This window comes from Ictalurus punctatus, chromosome 14, assembly GCF_001660625.3.
Source record: "Ictalurus punctatus breed USDA103 chromosome 14, Coco_2.0, whole genome shotgun sequence".
NCBI lineage: Eukaryota > Metazoa > Chordata > Actinopteri > Siluriformes > Ictaluridae > Ictalurus > Ictalurus punctatus.
Genome location: NC_030429.2, coordinates 12,568,070 through 12,587,585, shown reverse-complemented (window position 1 = coordinate 12,587,585; position 19,516 = coordinate 12,568,070). Strand labels below are relative to the sequence as shown.

Genomic DNA, 19,516 nt, shown 5'->3' with positions numbered 1-19,516 from the left:
GGAGAGATGTGCTTACACTCACAGTTGGGGTGGCCAAACATATTTTAAAGTTGGTAGCTACCACCCTGTGTCACCCATGTGGCCACACTGCTACTTTCCTTTCCACAGTGTCCATGAAAAATCTTTTTTTTTGTTGCTTGCTAGAGTCCTTCCCGGTACTTCGCTTGATCCATTCTGTCTTTTTAACAATCTCTTTCAGAACCTTGGACAGCAGAGATCTCTGTACGTGTACACCTTCTTCTCTTGTTTATTTTTTTTTTTAAACCCTTTAAACACTCAGGATCCATCATAGTGCCCAGACTAAAATTCCTCACTTTCAGAACTACCGACTATCAGATTAACACTAATTAATAAATAATCCATAGTAGATACTGAATAATATGCTTTAGAATTAATAGCTTAAGACTTTAAGGGGTTTAAGCTTGGGCTTTTGCTTAGACATAAAAAGAGTCCATAAGTATATATAAGGGGTAGGATGTTCCAAATAAGCCCTTTTTGCAAAACACACCCGGCTCTTGTTTTGCACCCAGTCTACTCCATTCAGACCAGAAGGGCTTCTTACTCCGTAGTGATGACACCGGTGGGGGTGGAGGGAAGTGAAGAAAGCTGTGAGCCAATGATTCAGAGAGAGAGAGAGAGAGAGAGAGAGAGAGAGAGAGAGAGAGAGAGAAGAGAGAGAGAGAGAGAGAGAGAGAGAGAGAGAGAGAGAGAGAGAGAGAGAGAGAGAGAGAGAGGGAGACAGGAGGGGAAAACCTGCTCTGCTGGAAGGATGATGTCAGTCTCTGCAGCTGAGCCTCGATATCTGGCTCGCTCAGATGAGGACCCACCAACTCATCCCCTTGTCTGAATGAAAAGAGTGTAGAGAGAGAGAGTGAAAGAGAGTTTGCATGCTTGTGTGAGTGTGAAAGAAAGAGCAAGAGGGAAGGTGAAAAGGAGGAATGTGTGGAGCAAGAAAAATGCAAGCAGAGGAACAGGAATGACACAGGTGGAGTGTACTTGCACAGGTGAGTGCTCTATGGTCATCTATCAGTAGATGCTTAAAGAAATCATTTCAGCGTTTAATTGTATGAAAAAGAGAAATTGTGTGGTGTTATATAGAATTAGTGATACGTTTATCTTTACAGGATCAGGACTGCCTAGATTGATCGATGTGCTTATCTGTCATCACTGTCTGCCACAGGTAATATTGATTGATGAACCAACTAATCTTCTAACTGTCTGCAATGTACATGGTATGAATTGAATAATAATATGCCTAAATTAATTTTTCTAAATCCTACTGCACATTCCACTGGCAAAACATGTAGGGAAAACTGTTGAATATCTCAAGGCCTTGATGGATCTTTCACTGCATTAGGGGGGATTCTGCAGTCCCTCGGCTTCTTATACACTCTATTAAAGCATTAGGGCATCTATTAGAGCACTGCCTTCAAATAATCCTGGTCTTTTTTCTCTAAGCTTAAGCAGAGCAAGACCAAAAATTTAATTCGAAAGGCAACCAGTAACCTTATTCAGAATACTAAAAGGCATAGTTGAAAGTCCCTATTCTGAGAACCTAAAGTAGACAAGAGGACAAAAATGTTGAATTTATAATATATATTAAGAGTCTAATTTAAAGGCAATTTTTGCTAACTCCTCAAAAAAAAAGAAGAATCCCTCCAAATGTCAGGTGTGAAATGTCCTAGTGAATCTACATGGCATTGTGCACACTATGTTTTTTATATCAGCTGTTTCTGAAAGTCCTTTCTCCTGCCAGAGAAATTACATTTCCTCTTCACTATACTGTCAAAATGTTTGCTTGTATTTTCTGTTAACATTGCATATCCATGCATTAATGGCTATTAAATTATTCAGTGCTGACAATCTGTAACTGATGTAATAGCTTGTCAGTCACCACTGAGATGTCTACACTGAATCAGATCACTGTCACTGACAAAGCAGGGGTTTACTCATCAAATATGTCATGAGGATGTCATTGCCATGGGCCATGTCATTTCCTTTCACACACACACACACACACACACACACACACACACACACACACACACACACACACACACACACACACACACACACACACACACACACACACGCACGCACACACACTCTGTGGATGCAAGGCACACTACTGCTATTCACGTTAGGAGGAAAGGCCTTCGGGGCATGACAGTTAGGAGGAAGATACATTGCGCAAAAGGCCTAATAGTCTCAATCTATAAAAAATGAACACATTATATATTGCCGGAAGACTACCAATACAGTACTATAAATCTCCAAACACTGTTGAAAACAGCTTTTTTGTATTACAAATGTAATAGTGGCTTTCAGGTTGTGCCTCCATTAATCTTTATTTGAAATTATTGGTCGAAAGAAGACCCCATGCCATGAAGATTTATGAGAGCCGTAACTCCTAAACTAGTCTCCCTTTGACATAAGCTCTGGCCAGTTCATTAACGACACTATCGATTATGCCTGCCTCACTATATATGAGCTGCAAGGCAACACATTTCCTTCTGGGCTGTGAAAACAATTTAAGCAATAGCGTAGATCTAAATCTAGACATGTTAGATGATGGTTTTGGGGGCAGCACCTCATTATGGTGATGGTGCTCTGCAGCTTGCTTTCAATCAGAAGACCCTCAGAGGCCACGCAGCCAATTGCTTTGTTTATATTTTCTCTCTGAAGCAGCCTCAATCATTTGTTTTCTGTCTTTTTCTTACCTGAAAAATTAAAGGGAGAAATTTAAAGATGTGGTATTCTGGCAGTTTCTGCTTGTCTGACACTAATGAACAAAATAAATAGGCATTTCCTCATTTTCTTTCTCAAGGGTTACTTGTGTGGTGTCTGTATACATCTGTACAGGGAAGAAGTACAGTATAACAGTAAAAAAAACAAAAAACAAACACTAGTTAAGTACAGATAATCCCAAACCCTGTGATTTATACCTGCTTTTGAACCTTTAAAGTAAATCCTAGTAAGGATTGCTTTGAATACACAGATTCAGCTAAAAGATCACAGGCAATGTCTTTTGTGTACTTGTTACACCACATAGCCTTACTGCATTTTTAAAGGCTTTCTTTACTTCTCATCATGCTGACAGGCAAGAAAAACTCTCCTAGGAAGCAAACAACAACAAAAAAAATCAGATCCTTTTCACAATACAAGGTGAATATTTTATTAGTGATTCACATTTTTAAAAAATTATGGAATGGAAATAAAAGCAGCTTGTAAATGTCTCACTGCAACTGGTGGGAAAATGACGATAACTCGTGAGGGCCTATAAGACTACATTTGTAAAAGACTGCATAAATACATTTTCTGAAGTGCTTGTGGTGTAGCTTTGATACAAACAAACCCATGCTGATTTATACAATGTCATCTTCCTACTTAATCATTAGCACCTTTCATGTGGCATGCTATCCATTTTTCAGATTAGGGACCTCATTCCGTCACCTCATCTGTAGCTACTGCACCTGTGGATATATGAGATGGAGGCTTGATCTCCCTTCCCCAATGAATCCTAAACAGGTGGCATGATGATTTCCCCCCTGCCAAATAGGGAAGCTTATTATCCCCAGCCATGTTGTGATAGAGGGAGCTGACAGCTCTTACTGAACCAAACAGGACCACATCCATCACATTCCCCTGTTCCACAGTGCTGTTTTGTCTCTTTTATAATTTCACTCCCATTGTGGCTGAGTAATGGAATGCTGTTTTATTCCATCAACACAAAGCTAAATGTAACATTGGGTAGTGATGGAGTGATGGGAGCGATGGTAGAATCAAGGTGTTGGGGGGGGGGGGGGGGGGGGGACGGCAGTGGACCCTGGTCACATGCCATTACTGCTGACCAGCCATCCCTTTCTATCGGCTCACACCCCTTTCTGTCTGCAGCCCTCCTTAAGTGGCAGTGTGGCATTCAAACAGCTGGGAAAACCAATGCTATTTCAGGGCCAGCCACACAGATAATGTCTTTACACCTCAAAGAGCAAAGCTGTCTCGCTTCCCCGGAGATTTCCTGCACAGATTAAATAATCAGTTTAGGACTGTCAAGGAGCTGTGTAATTACTGCTACTGGTACCGTTCAATACATGAGTTACTATTGGATTTGTTTTTGTTGCTCTTTTTCCTTGATTGATTAGTAGTCATTAATGTCTGACAATTTGTACTGCATTACTGTTATAAACTCAGAAATGCATCCATTTTTAAATAGTAAATCCTTTAAATAATTGCAAGTCATTATTTAGAGTTTAAACAAAAGGATTATGACTATGGAGAATTCAGCACTATTCCATATCCAAAATGTCAGCTATACAGTATTTGGGCTTCATATATGATCATGTGTTGACATTATTTTACATATATCATTTTCTCTTTAAAATAACATCAGTCATATCACAACATATTTGATTTGAACCCCAATCACCAGCTATTCCTGGCATAAAGAAAACCACTGCTTATTATTCCTATGAAATAAATTGTTCACCAGCTGATGTTTCACATTTGACTGTAACAATGTCTCTCTGTGCCCCCGTCCTTCTGTCCAGGTAGAACAAGCTATTTTGCAAGCCAGGGAACTCTGGGGTGTCCCTGTTTAAGCTGCTGTGTCTTATGGCTTTTTATTCCTATGTGATAGTGAATGTGACTCATGTAGGGATACAAGCCACTAAACACAGAGTGAACTATCAACTGAAAATAACAGCCCAGTTCAGCATGTAGGGTAAAATCAAGGGTGATTTACTGTTCTAATCAATTATTTGTCAAGATTCATCAGTAAGATTCATTTACTTATATATTCTGACATTTTTTGTAATTCAAATTATTTCTTTTTGGGAAATTATTATGCCATTTTTACTAGATCGTTACTGTTATTGAGTAGAACAAGTAATGGAGTAATAAAGAAATAGATGAATGAATATACAATTTAAAAATCTGACTTGTGATAAAACAACAGATTCGACACATATTAACCCACCCTTAGTCAATAAACACCTTTGGGTAATAATTTAAAGTAGCACCATTAAATAAACACATGCTCTTAAGTGCCTAAAATAACTTTATTTTTTTATTCAGTAATAAAACCAAAAACCTTGTCTACCTTAATCCTGTAAAAATCCCTCCATCAAGAAGATGCCAGGTCCTCACGTAATGACAGACCAAGGTTATGAGATGTGATTTGTCAATGTAAAACTCTGAATCTATACAAGGTAAAACTGCATGTATATTCATCTTCTCTAAAAAAACAAACAAGTGTAACCATTTTGCATTTTATATTCTCAATAAAGGCAATCAAGAGATCCAGAGTAAATTCACACAATTGGATTTGTGTGTGTGTGGAGGGGATTTCATGGTCGATTGCTAATATAGCTCACCATAATTAACACTAATGAGCAATTATTCAAATAGTTTTCAATGTGTCATAACAACTCTGTGCACAGCTCCATCTACCAGTAAAGACAAAGAAACAAAGGAAGACTGCAGCTTTTTAATAACCAACTTTATATGAGGCATTTTGTGAACCACTTATAAGCCTGTGCTAGGCTTAGCAATTCCCTTTTCTCATTCTCTTCATCTGTTGCACATTATTAAAATAGAACTTTGACATTATGCATTGCACCAGAAATAATCTACCTACAATATAATACAATATAAGATACATATAAACAAGATAAAGCACCTTTTGTGTTCTAGTAAATAATAGTAATAATAATAAAACATTTGGATGACATCTAGCTAACTGATTGTGGATTTGGTATGTAACATCAGTGCATGAGAGGAATTCCTAATAAGGGGTTCATGCGCAAGAGTTTTCTTTGTTAGCACCTGAGTTCATCAAATCAAACAGAAATTATACAGAATTTAGTCATGGAAAAAGGCTTTCCTAATGCCCTCTTTTGAGGAAACCAAATTAAAACTTTGAAATCTCAACCCTTTTTTGCACAGTATTTTTTCTCATTCCCCCTAGAAACTATATAGTACCAGCAAGAATGATTTGATGAATATATTCGCTACATGTTCCCTTCAGTTAGAGGACATTTGTGTTCACATTACAATAAAAATCAAAATAATATAGCACCAATTATGTTTATACAAAAGCTAATACATTGAATGTCACTGCAATACAGTAAGGTAAAAGAGTATGAAAGCGTAATTCTATGAAGTGTACAAAATAGGCACATTGATGTATTTCAGAAATGGAATATCATTTGGTACTGTTGCACAAAAGAAAAATAAAATAAAACCCATCTACAACACGTGGTGAATGTGTCATGCATAATTTGAAAAAAAAATTCTCAGATATCTTTCAAGTACTGTTTTTTTTTCAATTGTTTTCTTTTTCACGAAATACAGACTCTGTAATTTAATGTTCAACTTCAAGGTAGAGAAAATAAAGTTATTTGTAAAGGATGGCTGGCAAACCAGCTAGTTCATTTCATATTTATAAACTTGATCACGTCCTCACCATAACATGAAAACATTTACAAGAAGATACAAGGTAATAAAGTGACTAATTAAAAAAAAAAACATTTCTCAGAGGAGGGGCATACAATCTCATTCTCATTTACAAAATTGTCTTGATCAACTAGTGGATAACGTAGTTCCCTCCTCCTTAGTAGCATCTAATTCTCAGTTAATGGATTCAGAAGTGTCCTTCCTTAATGGAATCTTAAAACCGGTGAGTCTTTGGCCAAATAGCTTGCTAAGGAGGCTGTTATGTGACTCTGCAGTATGATAAGATTGCGTCTCTACAGACTTCACCCCAAGCTTGGGACGGGATTTGTTAAATGAATTGTTCAGGGAGGTTACTGACACCTTGGAGGTGGCAGAATGAATGGCTCTACCAGGCACACCTTTTTTCGCTCTGCAATCCCAATTCAAATGACGGACCAGCTCTCCTTTCTTGGGTGAAAAACTGTCAGAACCTCTCTTTGGTTGTAGGTCCAGAGTTCCTAATTTGTGTTTTGAGACAATTTTGTTACTAGTCATTTCATCCTTTACTGAAGTTAGCACAGGATAGTCAACGGAGATGTCGCCTTTGCGCTGACCAGCCAGTCTCTCACATTTGTTGGACCGAAATTTCTTTTTGACTTTTGGGTCAATTCCAAGATTCTCACGTGTAACAGACGATGCTGTCCTTGGCGAACTTGGCATCATCTTGAGATCTTTCCTTTTTTTCAGTTTCACACAGTCTTTGTCTTCAGCTGTAACGGAGCTGACAGAAATCTTGGCATGATTTACACCTGCAGCGTCTGTGAATCCAATGCTTCCGGACTTTGTGCTAATCTCAAGGCATTGTTTAATATTTTCCTCTGACTTAACAGATGTTCTTTCTTTAACCAGGACACATAATGGCTGGTCAATAGTGTTTATGACTTGCTCATTTTCATTCCTCTTAGTAGATGCACATTCATTTATCTGGTCCTGCCTCAGTTGATTTATCTCACTGGATAATGATGGCAGTCTGATAACATTAGGACTGTAGTCCTCTTTAGGCAAAAGGTCTTCTGTTTGATGGCTTTTCATGCCTTTACTAGTTTGATTAGGAAACTGCAAACTGCACAGATCTGAATCTGTCTCCTTCTCATCGGCATTTACCAAATCACATTCTTTCATCTTGTTATCAGGGACACTGCTCTCATTTGGAATTGGGATTGTTGTGTGAATGGCTCCACAGTCATCCTCAACTTTAACATCACAGATCTCAGTTAGGGAACAGTTGTAATCTGTACCACCCTCTTTGGTATCTGTGTCTGGAATGTCATGTGCATGCAAGTCTTCATAATCTTCTTCCTTGGTCATTGTTTTTGTGTTAAGGGTGTTTTCAGCAGAAGTAATTTGGGGCTGATGCTGCCCGAGTTCTTCCTGAGCCCCAGAAAGGTCTTCTGCCACGTCCTCAATTTTTACACTTGTATTATTTGTGTCAGTAGGCTGTTTGTCTTCATCAGTGCTATTGCATGTAGAGTTGTCCATGACTAGTTTCAGACCCTGTATATCTGTACTCTGCTGTAAGTGTACAGATGCAATGCTGGCAATGTTCAAGTTGTTTTCTTGGGAATTGTCAGGCAGTACCTTCCTCTTCTTATTTGATGGCATATCAAAGTCATCCTCTTTGGAATTGCAGGGCCTCACCACTCCCCTAAACTTAAATATCTTGCTACCACCTGCCAGGTGTTTCTCCATATGACGATCAAACTGTTCTTTCTTAGAGAAAGTGTAGTTACAGGTACTGCAGATGAAAGACTTCTTAATTACATGCATAACATCAGCACAGAGCTCACATGTGTACAGGGTAGTGTGCTTTGAATCAGGTTCATCTACCTCCTCATGTTCACTTTTTAGGTGATCTTTAAGCTCCTTTGCTTGCTGATATGAGACTGGACATTTGTGACACATGAAAATCTTTTGCAAATTGTGTACCACCAAGTGTCTTTGAAGCTTAAATGGTTTTGGAAACTGTTTGCCACAGTGGTGACAGTCCCTTGAAGGATCTTTGCAGTTGGGATGCATTTCAACATTTTTTGGAGTAGTGTCTACTTTGGGTAGAACTTCAAGGGGTGTGAATATACTATGTTTGCTTCCTCCCCCAGCACTTACTACTTTGCTCTTTATAGTTTCAGGCTCACCCATGTATGAGGATTTTTGCTCTACTCCAGAAACATCTGTAGAGGCTTTCCTCTCCTCCTTAGATGATTTTGCATTCTCCCCTTTGACAGACTTTTTCGATTGATGTTGCATGATTGAAGAGATGAAGTTCTTCACAGCATTCTCCTGCATAAAGCAGCCTGGCATGTCCAGCATGGAACTTTGAGACTGACCCTTTCGAGCAAACTGTGTGGCATGCTCCCGCAGGTGTTCATTGTACATCCATACATCTGATATTTCCTTCAAGCACATGCCACAAGTCCAGACACCTGCTTTATTCTTGACATGCTTCTCCTTCAGATGGTCTCGAAGTTGCTCACGGGAGCTAAATTTGCGCTGGACACACATATAACAAGTTGGAGGAGGTGAAGGATTGTGAGAAAGCTTGTGGAAGTCCAGCTCCCCTAATGTGAGGAACCATGTGAAACACACTTTGCACTTATACTGCTTGTCCTTGGGCTTCAGTCCAGTCTCAATTCGTTTCCTATTCTTGCGTTCTGTAGGTTTCTTCTGGGATTTCTTGGGCACAATTGCCTCAACCACAGACATATCTCTTTCAGACTCAAAGAGTGGCATTTCAGGGAGCTGAAATGTAGTGTTGAAGTTCTGAATGTCAATGCTTGGGTAGCGAGGGACATTATCTTGAACACAGACCAGCTGCAGAGGGCAGGGCTCATTGGACTTACAGTTTTCCTTGGCATCTGACCCTGTGTCTGTATTTTTGTCTTCAGATCCATTTAAGTTCACTGTAGGTTTTAGAACGGCATCTTCTGTATGGCATAGAAAGTCACCAATTCTAGCCTCTTGAGTGTCTTCATGCCCAACCTGATGATCTATTATGGCATCTTGTGGAAAACTTTTCTGAGGAGAACTTTTGAGCGTGCTCTTATGGCACATCTCAAGCATTTTAGCATCATCAAGTGATATAGTTTCATATTCACAATGGTCATCCAGACTGCTAACAAATATATTCTCTGGCTTTTTCTTATACTGCTCATTGTTATCAGAAAATGTGTTTGAGCCAGTATAGTCATAAACTAAGCTTGACATTTGTTTCTGCTTTTTATTACTTTTACCATAAACACGTGCACACTTTTTCCTTTTCATTTCATCATTCCTTGGGAATAATTGGGAGAATGTGTTTTCATCATCAAAGAGATCTTTGAGGTCAGTGCCCAGTCCACTGGGGCTTATTGGTGGGTCTTTATAAACCTCACAGTGGGAACCAGTTTCATCAGTGGGATAACTGGTCATCTCACTTTTGATCGCAACTGAAGGATCCTCACATGCATCACAGATTTCTTTAATGCCAATATATTCCCCAGAACTGGTGTCATTTGCCTGCCTATTATTTTCTAAAGTGTTTAGGCTTGCACAACTCCCTGTCTTTGGTGTTGTATTGTTTTCTTCAGCTCCATGGTGGTACATTTCAGGGCACTTGGGCAAAGTTATTATCTCTTGTTCATCAACACTAGCACTTTCTATGCCCTGAATGTCTTCTGTGACTTTCACCTCTTGATAATTGGGACTGTTAACTGGGCTCAGTTTTGCACTTGACTTGGGACATTCTTGTTGTGCCATTGTAGGAAAATCTGGGGAAATGGCCTGTAGGATGTCTGTTTTAAGTATACTGAGCAATTCGTCTGGGAAAGGGTCCTTCTTTACAAGTTTGTGAATGAGCCCTTCATTGATGACATCCATGCTCTTACTTCTTTTAACTTTGATATTTTTCTTTGCTTTCTCAATTATGGAAGGCATGTCCTCCTTGTCATTACTCATTGTACTTTTTGAAACAAGTGATTCTTTTGCGTTGCCTTCAAATACTGAATTCAGAGCTGCAAGATCGCAATGTGTTACAGGTGTGCTATCATTGCTGGGATTCAGCAAGACCACTGGATCAAGGATCCTCATGTTATCTTTCACCTCCTTATCTACTGGGTGTGGCACAAAGCCTTGGCTGTTCAAAGTTGGCTTTTGTGCTGTTATTCCTTCAGTTTTAACTGTGTGCTTCATGGCTTTGTGTCGCTTAAGTCCAGGAAGAGTACGGAAGTACATCAAGCATATTTCACACTGAAATTTCCCTTGAAGTGCATTCTGTGTACCTCCTTTTTTTGGTAAGGATTTTACTTCTGACTGCTTTGTGCACTGTCCCATTACTGAGTTTGGCAAACTTGTGACACTTACGGATCCTGTTGGCAACTGCTCTTTAGGATTTGATGTTTCTTGAACAGTGCATATAGTATGGTTCTGAGGCAATGCATCAAGCTTGAAAGTAGTTATCTGACTCTCCACATTTTCAGCATCTGTTTTCCTCAGGAGATTGATGTTTAAGTCCATGTAATCAATAGAATCAAGTGGAACATGACAAGTGCTCATATTATCTTGGTGAAGTTTTGAGAGTTGTTCTGTATCATCTGAAGCCCTATGTTCAACATGGTGATTATTGGCGGGTGAAATGCAGCAGTACTTAATCTCATTTTGGTTGGTGGTGTCATGAAAATGCTGTATGTCCAGTTTGACCAAGTGATCAAAGGTAGTTAATTCAAGCTCATTTTGAACATGTATTGGACTGAGCCGACAATTTGATGATAGCTGTGTATTGAGAGTCAGTGCACAAGCACTGAGGCTGTCTTTTGGGCTTGACTTAATGTTGGACTGAACATCAATACTTTTATTTAAAGTTTCAGAACTTAGGCTGCAGCTACTGAAATGTGTTTCACTGTAATTCATTGGGCTTTGTTTAAATTCATACAATGCGTCTTTGTTTTGGGTAACATCCAATATTTCTGATTTCTCATTTGCTTTATAAAAAGCTTGTTTGGAGATGCTGTCCACAGCTAACATTGTTCTGGGACTAGATATTTTGCTTTCTGTTGGTTCTGCAAAGTTCAGATTGGAAGCAAAAGAATTACTTATCTCAGTAACTGTGTTTGATGACTCACAAGTATGTAGTGACCTAGCAATATCCACATCCGCAGAACTCTTAAATGTTAATGTCTCTTCAATCAAAGCAGGCCTAATTACGTTAATGTTGGTCCAACAACTTGATAATAGACTCTTTTCCTCTTGCAAGGGGGAACTCTTTGTAGGAACATATGGAGAAACCAGTGTTGGTAGACTAATTGGTGCAGATTCTAGTTTTGGATCCTCATTCACATTGATTTGTACATTCCCTCCACATAAATTGTGTTCATCAGAAAATGTCATTCTCAATGTGGCCTCACTGCTCTGATCCACTTTGTCCATTTGTGATAGCTCATGAGTGCTCATGGTGTCTGTATCATTTCTCAGAATTTCATGTGACTGGGCATCTTCACTATGAGGAGACTTAAAGCTCTCAAGGACTTGACCATTATCTGGCATGACATTATTTCTTGCACTCTCCACTGTGTCAGTGTCAGTCTCATCAACTTGTGTGCTTTGATTTACTGATGCAGACTCAAGCATGTCTTTGTAATCTTTGGTAGCATTTGTTTTTATGAACATCTCTTCTGCTTGGCTGCTTTCCTGTTTGAGGGCCTTTGTGCTTTCATCTTTTAGCGCATCTGGTAATGATGGCAAGGCATCTGGATTGTTGCGAGGGCCCTCTGAATTAAAATTTTCCACAACTTCTGGTTCAGGACTAACTTTCCCTGTCTCTAATGGTGGTTCACAAGTTTTGTGATCAAATATTATAGATGGTACCTTTGAGTCACTGATTGAAACACAAGTGCTTACAGGTTGTAGATCAATTACCAGTGTGTCCTTGACATGCAGACTGACATTATTACTCTCAGCATCACTGGAGTTTTCCATTTTGCTACCTAAATTTGACTCACAAATGTCACCTGTTATAAGCTTGTGTGGCTGCTTCAATAATGTTTTATTCAAATCTGATGAGCACTCTGTAAGTTCTGCCACAGAGTATCTAGAGTCCACTCTTTGAGACTCATTTGTTAACCCAGTCTTTTCTGTCTTTTCATCGTCCTCTTTGTCCTGTTCTTCACTGCACTCTTTTTGCTCAACAGATGATTGAGTTGATTCCAGCCCTGATGACAAAGAATCTGAGATCACTTCTAGGCTTTTCATGAGGTTTTCTGTGTATATTTCCTGTTCAATCATCTCTTCTGATTTATTTGTAGCTGTGCCCATAGTATCACTGCTCCCAGGTTTCTCCTCATTGTTTAGTTCTGCTGGTTTCTCTGTGGATAGAATATTTAGTTCTGCACCACCCTTTACATGTAAGGTTTCTGGGCCTAAATGAATTGGGGTGTCTGTCACAGTGGTGTGTGTTGGGGTGTGAAGGCACTGCTGTCCACCAATTAACCCAAACTGTACTGGACTGGACCATGGCAGGTCAGGTTCAGAGAAAAGTTCTGAGTGTGAGTCTGTTGGTGCAGCAAGTCCTAAGTTTTCAGATGGGCAAACCACCTCCATGCCATTCTGATCACTCTCACTTTCATGATCATCCAGTCTTAATGGTGAAAATTTACTCATAGTCAAGTGTTTTGGTGGCTCATTGTCAAGTGGAGAAGGACTACTTAGCTTAGCTGACTGGAGCTGGCTCTCAAGTTCTGTTACAATTCTCTTTATCTCAAGCTCATCATCAGAGACACAACCATTGAGATTTGGATGGTAGTCCATTATTTTCTCTGTCAATGTGAATGGGACTGGATTAAAACAGGTCTTTTTATCATTTGCTATGTCTGAATCTTCTTTGTACTGTGCAATCTCATCTGGAAGTTCTGGAGTCACATCAACCATCAAGCTCCAATCTCTCTGCTCTAATAATGGTGAAAAGGATGACTCAAACAGCTCTTTCTTGTCATCTGCAGTCTCTATTGGACTGAAGCTCTCTTTGGTTAGTTGAATATCTGGGTACAGGTTATTGTCAAATCCACCAACTGTAAGGTCACCAAACATTGATGTTGTATCAAATGAAAGGGGTGATTTCATAAGACTTTGTTCATGTTCTAATGTATAAGGCATAAGACAGGTTCTGTCTTTCTGTGGGAGTGTATCATTAAGTTTAGCAGAGGTTAAACACACTTCATCCATGAGTGAACTGCAAAGTGATGGTGGCTCAGAGAATAAATCACTCGGATCAGTCTTTGTTTCTTTGATTGCGGAAATATCATTACCAAAGTTCTCAAAGGAAGCTGGTGAGGTTTCTGAATCTTGGTGTGACTCTTTCTTCTTGTGTAATGTTTTTTCCTTTGATGAAGCATGATCTCTTTTGATTTCTCCATCATTTTTGGTCTTGACTGAACTCATTGTTATGCCAGTCCTTCTGAGATGCCTGCTAGCTTGTTTGTAATCTTTGTAGTCTTTGCTGAGTGGTGTGACCTCCTCTGTGTTTGCAGCGATTCCCATGTCAGAGTCATAGTGGTCCATTTTTTCCTCTACCTCCAATCTGGTGCTTTTGAATCTTGCAAGGCTGACAGTACTTTTAGTCAAGGTATGCTCTGATGCAGTCTCTTCTGTTGTACTGATGACATTTGAACACTTTGACGTAGTATAGCTGTCTTTGAGTTCAGAGAGTAGAATCTTGTCAGTGCTATAATGTTTTGTGTTTTTGGTGAAGGTCAAAGCTAATGATGTGCTTGACTCTTTTAGTATTCTTTGTGGAGATCTGTCCTGATCAAAGGAATCCTGGTCTTTTTTCCTTATCTCCACTCTTTTTTCACAGTCTGAATCTGTGCGATCAATGCTTTTAGGACTACTGATGCTCTCACTGGTGACACTCACAGATGTGCTGAGTTCACTGCTGGTTGAAGATCTGCTGCTTCGCCTTCGCACCCGCTGATGGCCAGAGATTTCTTTTATTGAGGGTGGAGAGACAGTTTGAGCTTTTTTCAATTCAAAGCTCTCTATCTTGTCTTGCTTCCATGGACTTTCCCTGTTCTTATCTGCTCTTATTCTTCCTTTACATTCTTTTGTATATGTGTACTTGCAACGGATGCTCTGACTAAGGCGACCCTGACTGGCTATCTTCACAGGCTCACAGTCCTCATCTGAATCAGAGATGTAATCATACTCCCTGAATGTAGGATTCTGTACTGTGGGTGTCACCCTCTCCATCACAAGTGAGAACTGCATGTTTTTAGTGCCTTTCACATGGAGCTTATGAAGCTTATTTTTCTGTTGAACTATTTTGTGAATGAGCTCCTTACTCCAACTCCCTCCACTAATCCTTTTTCTTTTCCTCTCCTTCACTATTGGCCTCTGAGGTGTGGGACTCCTAGTGGCAGATGGGGATTGAGGAGTAGGTGTTTTAACTGAAGGGGTGCTTCTTTGTAAAGTTTTGAGTCCACCTCTTTCTGAAAACTTTCTGGACAAGAGAAACCTTGGACCAAGCTCACTTTCATCTGGCTTATCTGCTGTCTTATCTGATTTTTGTGTCTCTTTAACCCAATCTGTACATGTGTTAGATTCCTCCAAAGTGGATTCCCTCTTCATAAGAGAGGTCTCCTCTCTGGTACTTTCTTTATGTGACTCTGAATCATGGTTATTTTCTTTGTACGTAACATCAACATGTTTGCCCTCAGCAGACAGGCAGTCAAAGTCTGCATCAAATGTATACTTTTGTTGTGTTAATGATTTTTCACTGGATGTGAATTCATGCTTACTTCGGCTCTCAAACATTACAGAGTCTTTGGTTTTTAGAGTCTGTCTACTAGATGAGCATTTTGTAGTGGTGATCTCATCATCTGCAAATGCATCGATAAAGCTACTATCGATTTCTGCATTGTCTGACTGATAACCAAGCCCATTCAGTGCCTCAGTGATAAGACTATCTAACTTAGCATCTTCCATCTCTAAGTCAGGCAGTGGTGCAGATGGCAGCATGAGTTTCATAGGATCATCTTTTGCATCAACTTTGGCTTCACTGTCAGGCATGATCTCCCCATTCTTGTTAAGCCCGAGCAGGGACATATGCAAATCAGATGAACTTCGTGACATGGAAAAATTGGTGCCAGATGAGATAGCTTTTGTGTGATCTGCATGAAATTTCCTTGTGTCTTCCATTTTGCGGATATCTTTGAAGTCATTTTGTGCAAATGTATGCTGTCCACAGTATTGCTTATGATCAAGAAAAGAAGCCAGGTTATTAAAATTCTGATCACACTGCTTGCATGTGAGAAGTACATCCAGTTGGTCAAGGTTTGCTGTGGCTAAAGAGCTAGCTAATAGCTGGTGAGCTGAATATGGTGGTGGTGGACGGTGATCCATCCCATAGCTGTCCATGCAACCTTTCCCACTATCCACATTGGATTTTGCATGCCTGATATTTGATGAAAAACTCACAATATTCTCTTTGGCTTTTTCTTGGTTGTACCGCAGGCTATGGGAAACTTCTGCATGGTAGTGATGCTGATTAGAACTCAGGTTGTCTAGTGATGCCTTACTTTGCGCCTGGTTATAAAACTGAGATGGAGACGCCTTCTGACTGTCATCAGAATTACTGCTGGCAGGGCTAGTAGAGTCTGGTGAAAGAGAGGAACATGTGCTGCTAGCCATTTGATTTTGTATGGGTGAGTGTGAGGGTGAATCATATGGAGACACCATCATTAGTTCCATAGTCGGAACATGTAATGGGGGGTAACTGGGGGTTCTTGGTGTGGCCCCATGCACTGCATGATTTACAGCAAAGTATAATGATTTATTTTTGGCATCTCCGATTTGGTTTTGGCTTGATTCCATTTTATTTGTAAACTGACATGGTGATATTGTACTACACCCCTGCTTGACACTGTCTTGCCTCAGTTTTGAAAAAGCCTCACTGGGTCTATTGTTGGGAAAATCGTTAGAGCTTTTCTGGGTGTTACTTTTTTGAGACTTACTATCCTCTTTCCAGTCAGACGGAGTTATCAAAAAAGCCATTTGCTGATTACTAAGTTGCCTGGAAAGCTCAATCCTGTTTTGGTTTGCCATGGCTGCAGTAAGACGGATCTGTTGCCAGGGCGTGCGGCCGTTAATTCCTGCATTTTGTCTTTGCTCAAGGGGAGGTTGGCACTGAAATGAGTATGGGGTGGAGTTCTGATCTAAGGGTAATGGGAAGGTTTTGTTGGGCCCTTCCCATGGCTGTGCTACTCTACTGTTCTTGTCAAGCGGTGCTGAGCCCACATGGATGATATTTGTTGGGGAACTGTTGTAATTATTTTTTGAAAAGTGTATTTGGGGACTTTGATTCTGTGCAATATTTCTGATGTGATGTACACTGCCTTGAATAAGAATTCTTTGACTAGAAGTACTGTTTTTTGAATGGCAACCTCTTTTTCCCCCTGCAGAAGCACCTATATCCCTAGTGTCTGCTGGACAATAATTATCTGCCTTGTCAGATAAAGCACTCTTTTTCTTATCTGGTTGTTGATTGTTTGATTCTTTGCTATCACCATTACTAACATCATCACTTATGCTTCTTGTACAATGCACAGATGATGGTACAGCATGGGGAGTCTGCAAATACTGGGGAGGTTTAGAGTGCAAAGAATATTGCCTGTCCTCTGACTGTTCATAACTCAGTTTTGTATTGTTTTGCACAACCTTGTGTTCCTCCCCAGAGGACTGAAAAGAAAATGAATTTTGGGTCACTTGGTTAGGACCCAAAGATGCTTCTAATAAATCTTGTGGCTGTGGGTTCTGATCACAAGGAAAGGAATCTGCATTATCCAGCAATGGATACCCATACTGAAATGGTAATGGGACAAATCCATTGGGTTTGTTCACGTCCACAACATTGTTAGACTTCTGTGATGGGACCCCAAAACCAGCATTACTGAAAGCCCTGTCAGGAGACTGCCACAAGTCAACTCCACTCAGTTGAAAGTCAGGGAAAAGCATTTGGGTGACAGGTTGTGTGTTATTGGTCTCCAATGCACCAGGTTGCTGTTGAGCTGCAGTGGATACTGGGTGCTGGTGAGAAGAGCCCCCTGCTGCAGAGCCCACTGGTTGTGAGGTATAGCTTGGAGATATGAGGTTAGAGCCCTCCTGGAAACAGCGGTTGAGGTTGAACTCCTCCTGCTGCAGTTCTGCCTCTCGCTCTGGGATATTTGGTACATGAAACCTGTAGCTGCCTGAGACAGGGCCCCGGCCGGCCTCCAGCTTCTTGGGAGGTGAAAGCTTCTGCTGTGGATAGGCTATCCCAATTGTGGGATTGGAACGTGAATTTGTAGCACTCAGTCTGCACAGCTGCTGTGGGTTAGCGCGCTCTGTTTTTCCTGACTTTTTCCCCTTATCTCGAATACGACTTTTCCCACTGGGAGACTGAGGACTGACCTTGCCATTAGGCCATGTTCTATCACTGGCGAAGCTCGAACGGTTCTGCAACGACTTGAAATCAATTTTTCCAGCCTGTTGTGGCCGGATAACAGCTTCACGTTGTTGAATGCTGTCTTTCTCCTTTTCTACAAACTTAGTACTATTTTTAATAGTCTGTGACTCCACACACACATTTTGAAAGTGCTCAGGGGATCCTTTTAACGCTTTCTCATTGAACTGCTCACTTGCAAGCTTCTTTTCTTCCTGGTTGGTCTCTGCATCCAGCTCTTTGGTGGCATACGTCCGTTTAGCCTCTCCTGCCATGATGCCAACGTGGCTGATTCAGCAGGCTGCTCCTTATCTATGGAGTCTGTGACACAATGGCATTCTGCTGTAGTCTGGAACAATCTCCAGCGGCATGAGCAGAAAGAACGAGCTTATAATATCTTCTCTCTTATCTCCTCATTTCATCGATGAGCAAATGATCATCTGTCATCATCTTGAAGCCCCGTCAGCATCTTGAAGAGAGAAGATAAAGAAATTTGATGTCAGGATTGTCACTTCTCTGTATAAACTGATCCAGAATTAAATTTAAATGAATAGAAATAAAGTTAAGACTAAATTGACATTAAGTTTACAATGATATCTGCTAATTGTACCAATATAATGCTTTCCTACAAAATACTACTGTGGTACACATGTGCAGTGTTTGGTATTTGAACATTTATTTGAAAAGTCTAGGATTGTAGAACTACAAAGTTAAAGGTACTGACAAAAACAAAACCATATCTCACCATAAGAGGGCAGCATTATATCAGTTTTACAAAAAAAACAAAACAAAACCCAAAAAACCCTCCGAAAAACAACCCAAACCTACACTTGTCAATAAGCACTACTACTCAAATTCTGCTGCCAGCTGTTCTTCAAAAGCTGTTCAAAAAGCTGCCCACTATTCTTGACATTATTTGTAATAATACTTATACTTAGACAACTGTGATTTGAATTTTCAGACAACTCTTCTGGTGTGAAAAAAAGTGAAAATGACCCTAACTTTATTTACTTTAAATGTAAATGCCGTGAAACATTTTTTTTGTTTGTGATCGAATACACTGCTTCTTAAACCAGGGCTTAGTTCTGTTTGTTCTTCTGCTCCTCTGCCAAACACTAGGAATTCATTACATTCCATGTCAATCATTAGCTTGCCATAGAAAATATCTTGGGCTTATTATTTTCATTTGCAATAAATGATTGCGTGACACTCATAACTTGTGAGTTGTGAGCTGGGACAGGTGGTTGTCATTCTTAAGGTGTCTCAGACACGGCTTCTATCCAAGTTTACTTTGGCCTCCTGCAGCTTAGTTTGTGCTTAGGCTATAAGCAAGTATTTAGCAGCAGAATGTAATTTATATGATTGTTAAACAAAAGCCCACCTTCCTGCAGTCTCTCCACAGTAAATTAGACTTGCCAAAGTTTAATTTGTTGACACAGTTAAGTATAATGGTCTATTTGTGTATATATCATTTATCTTCCACCATGTTTGCCCCTGAACTTCTGGCAATTTACCAAAGCCATACAAAAAGGCAGATATTGAGACTATTTCAGATCAAAGAAGAAAAAATGACCACAGGCAGCA

The 19,516-nt window shown here is 40.0% G+C and overlaps 1 protein-coding gene across 4 annotated transcripts in view; it reads right to left on the bottom strand.

The window, feature by feature from the left end:
• Nucleotides 1-5,471: 5,471 nt before the first annotated feature.
• Nucleotides 5,472-19,516, bottom strand: part of LOC108275154 (uncharacterized) — a 225,158-nt gene continuing 211,113 nt past the window's right edge. For all 4 annotated transcript variants that reach the window (XM_053685789.1, XM_053685790.1, XM_017485772.3 and 1 more), the window contains one exon: nt 5,472-18,401. In XM_053685789.1, the coding sequence (XP_053541764.1) occupies nt 6,628-18,207 (11,580 nt within the window). In that variant the 5' untranslated portion in view covers nt 18,208-18,401 and the 3' untranslated portion in view covers nt 5,472-6,627. The remainder of the gene's footprint in view (nt 18,402-19,516) is intronic.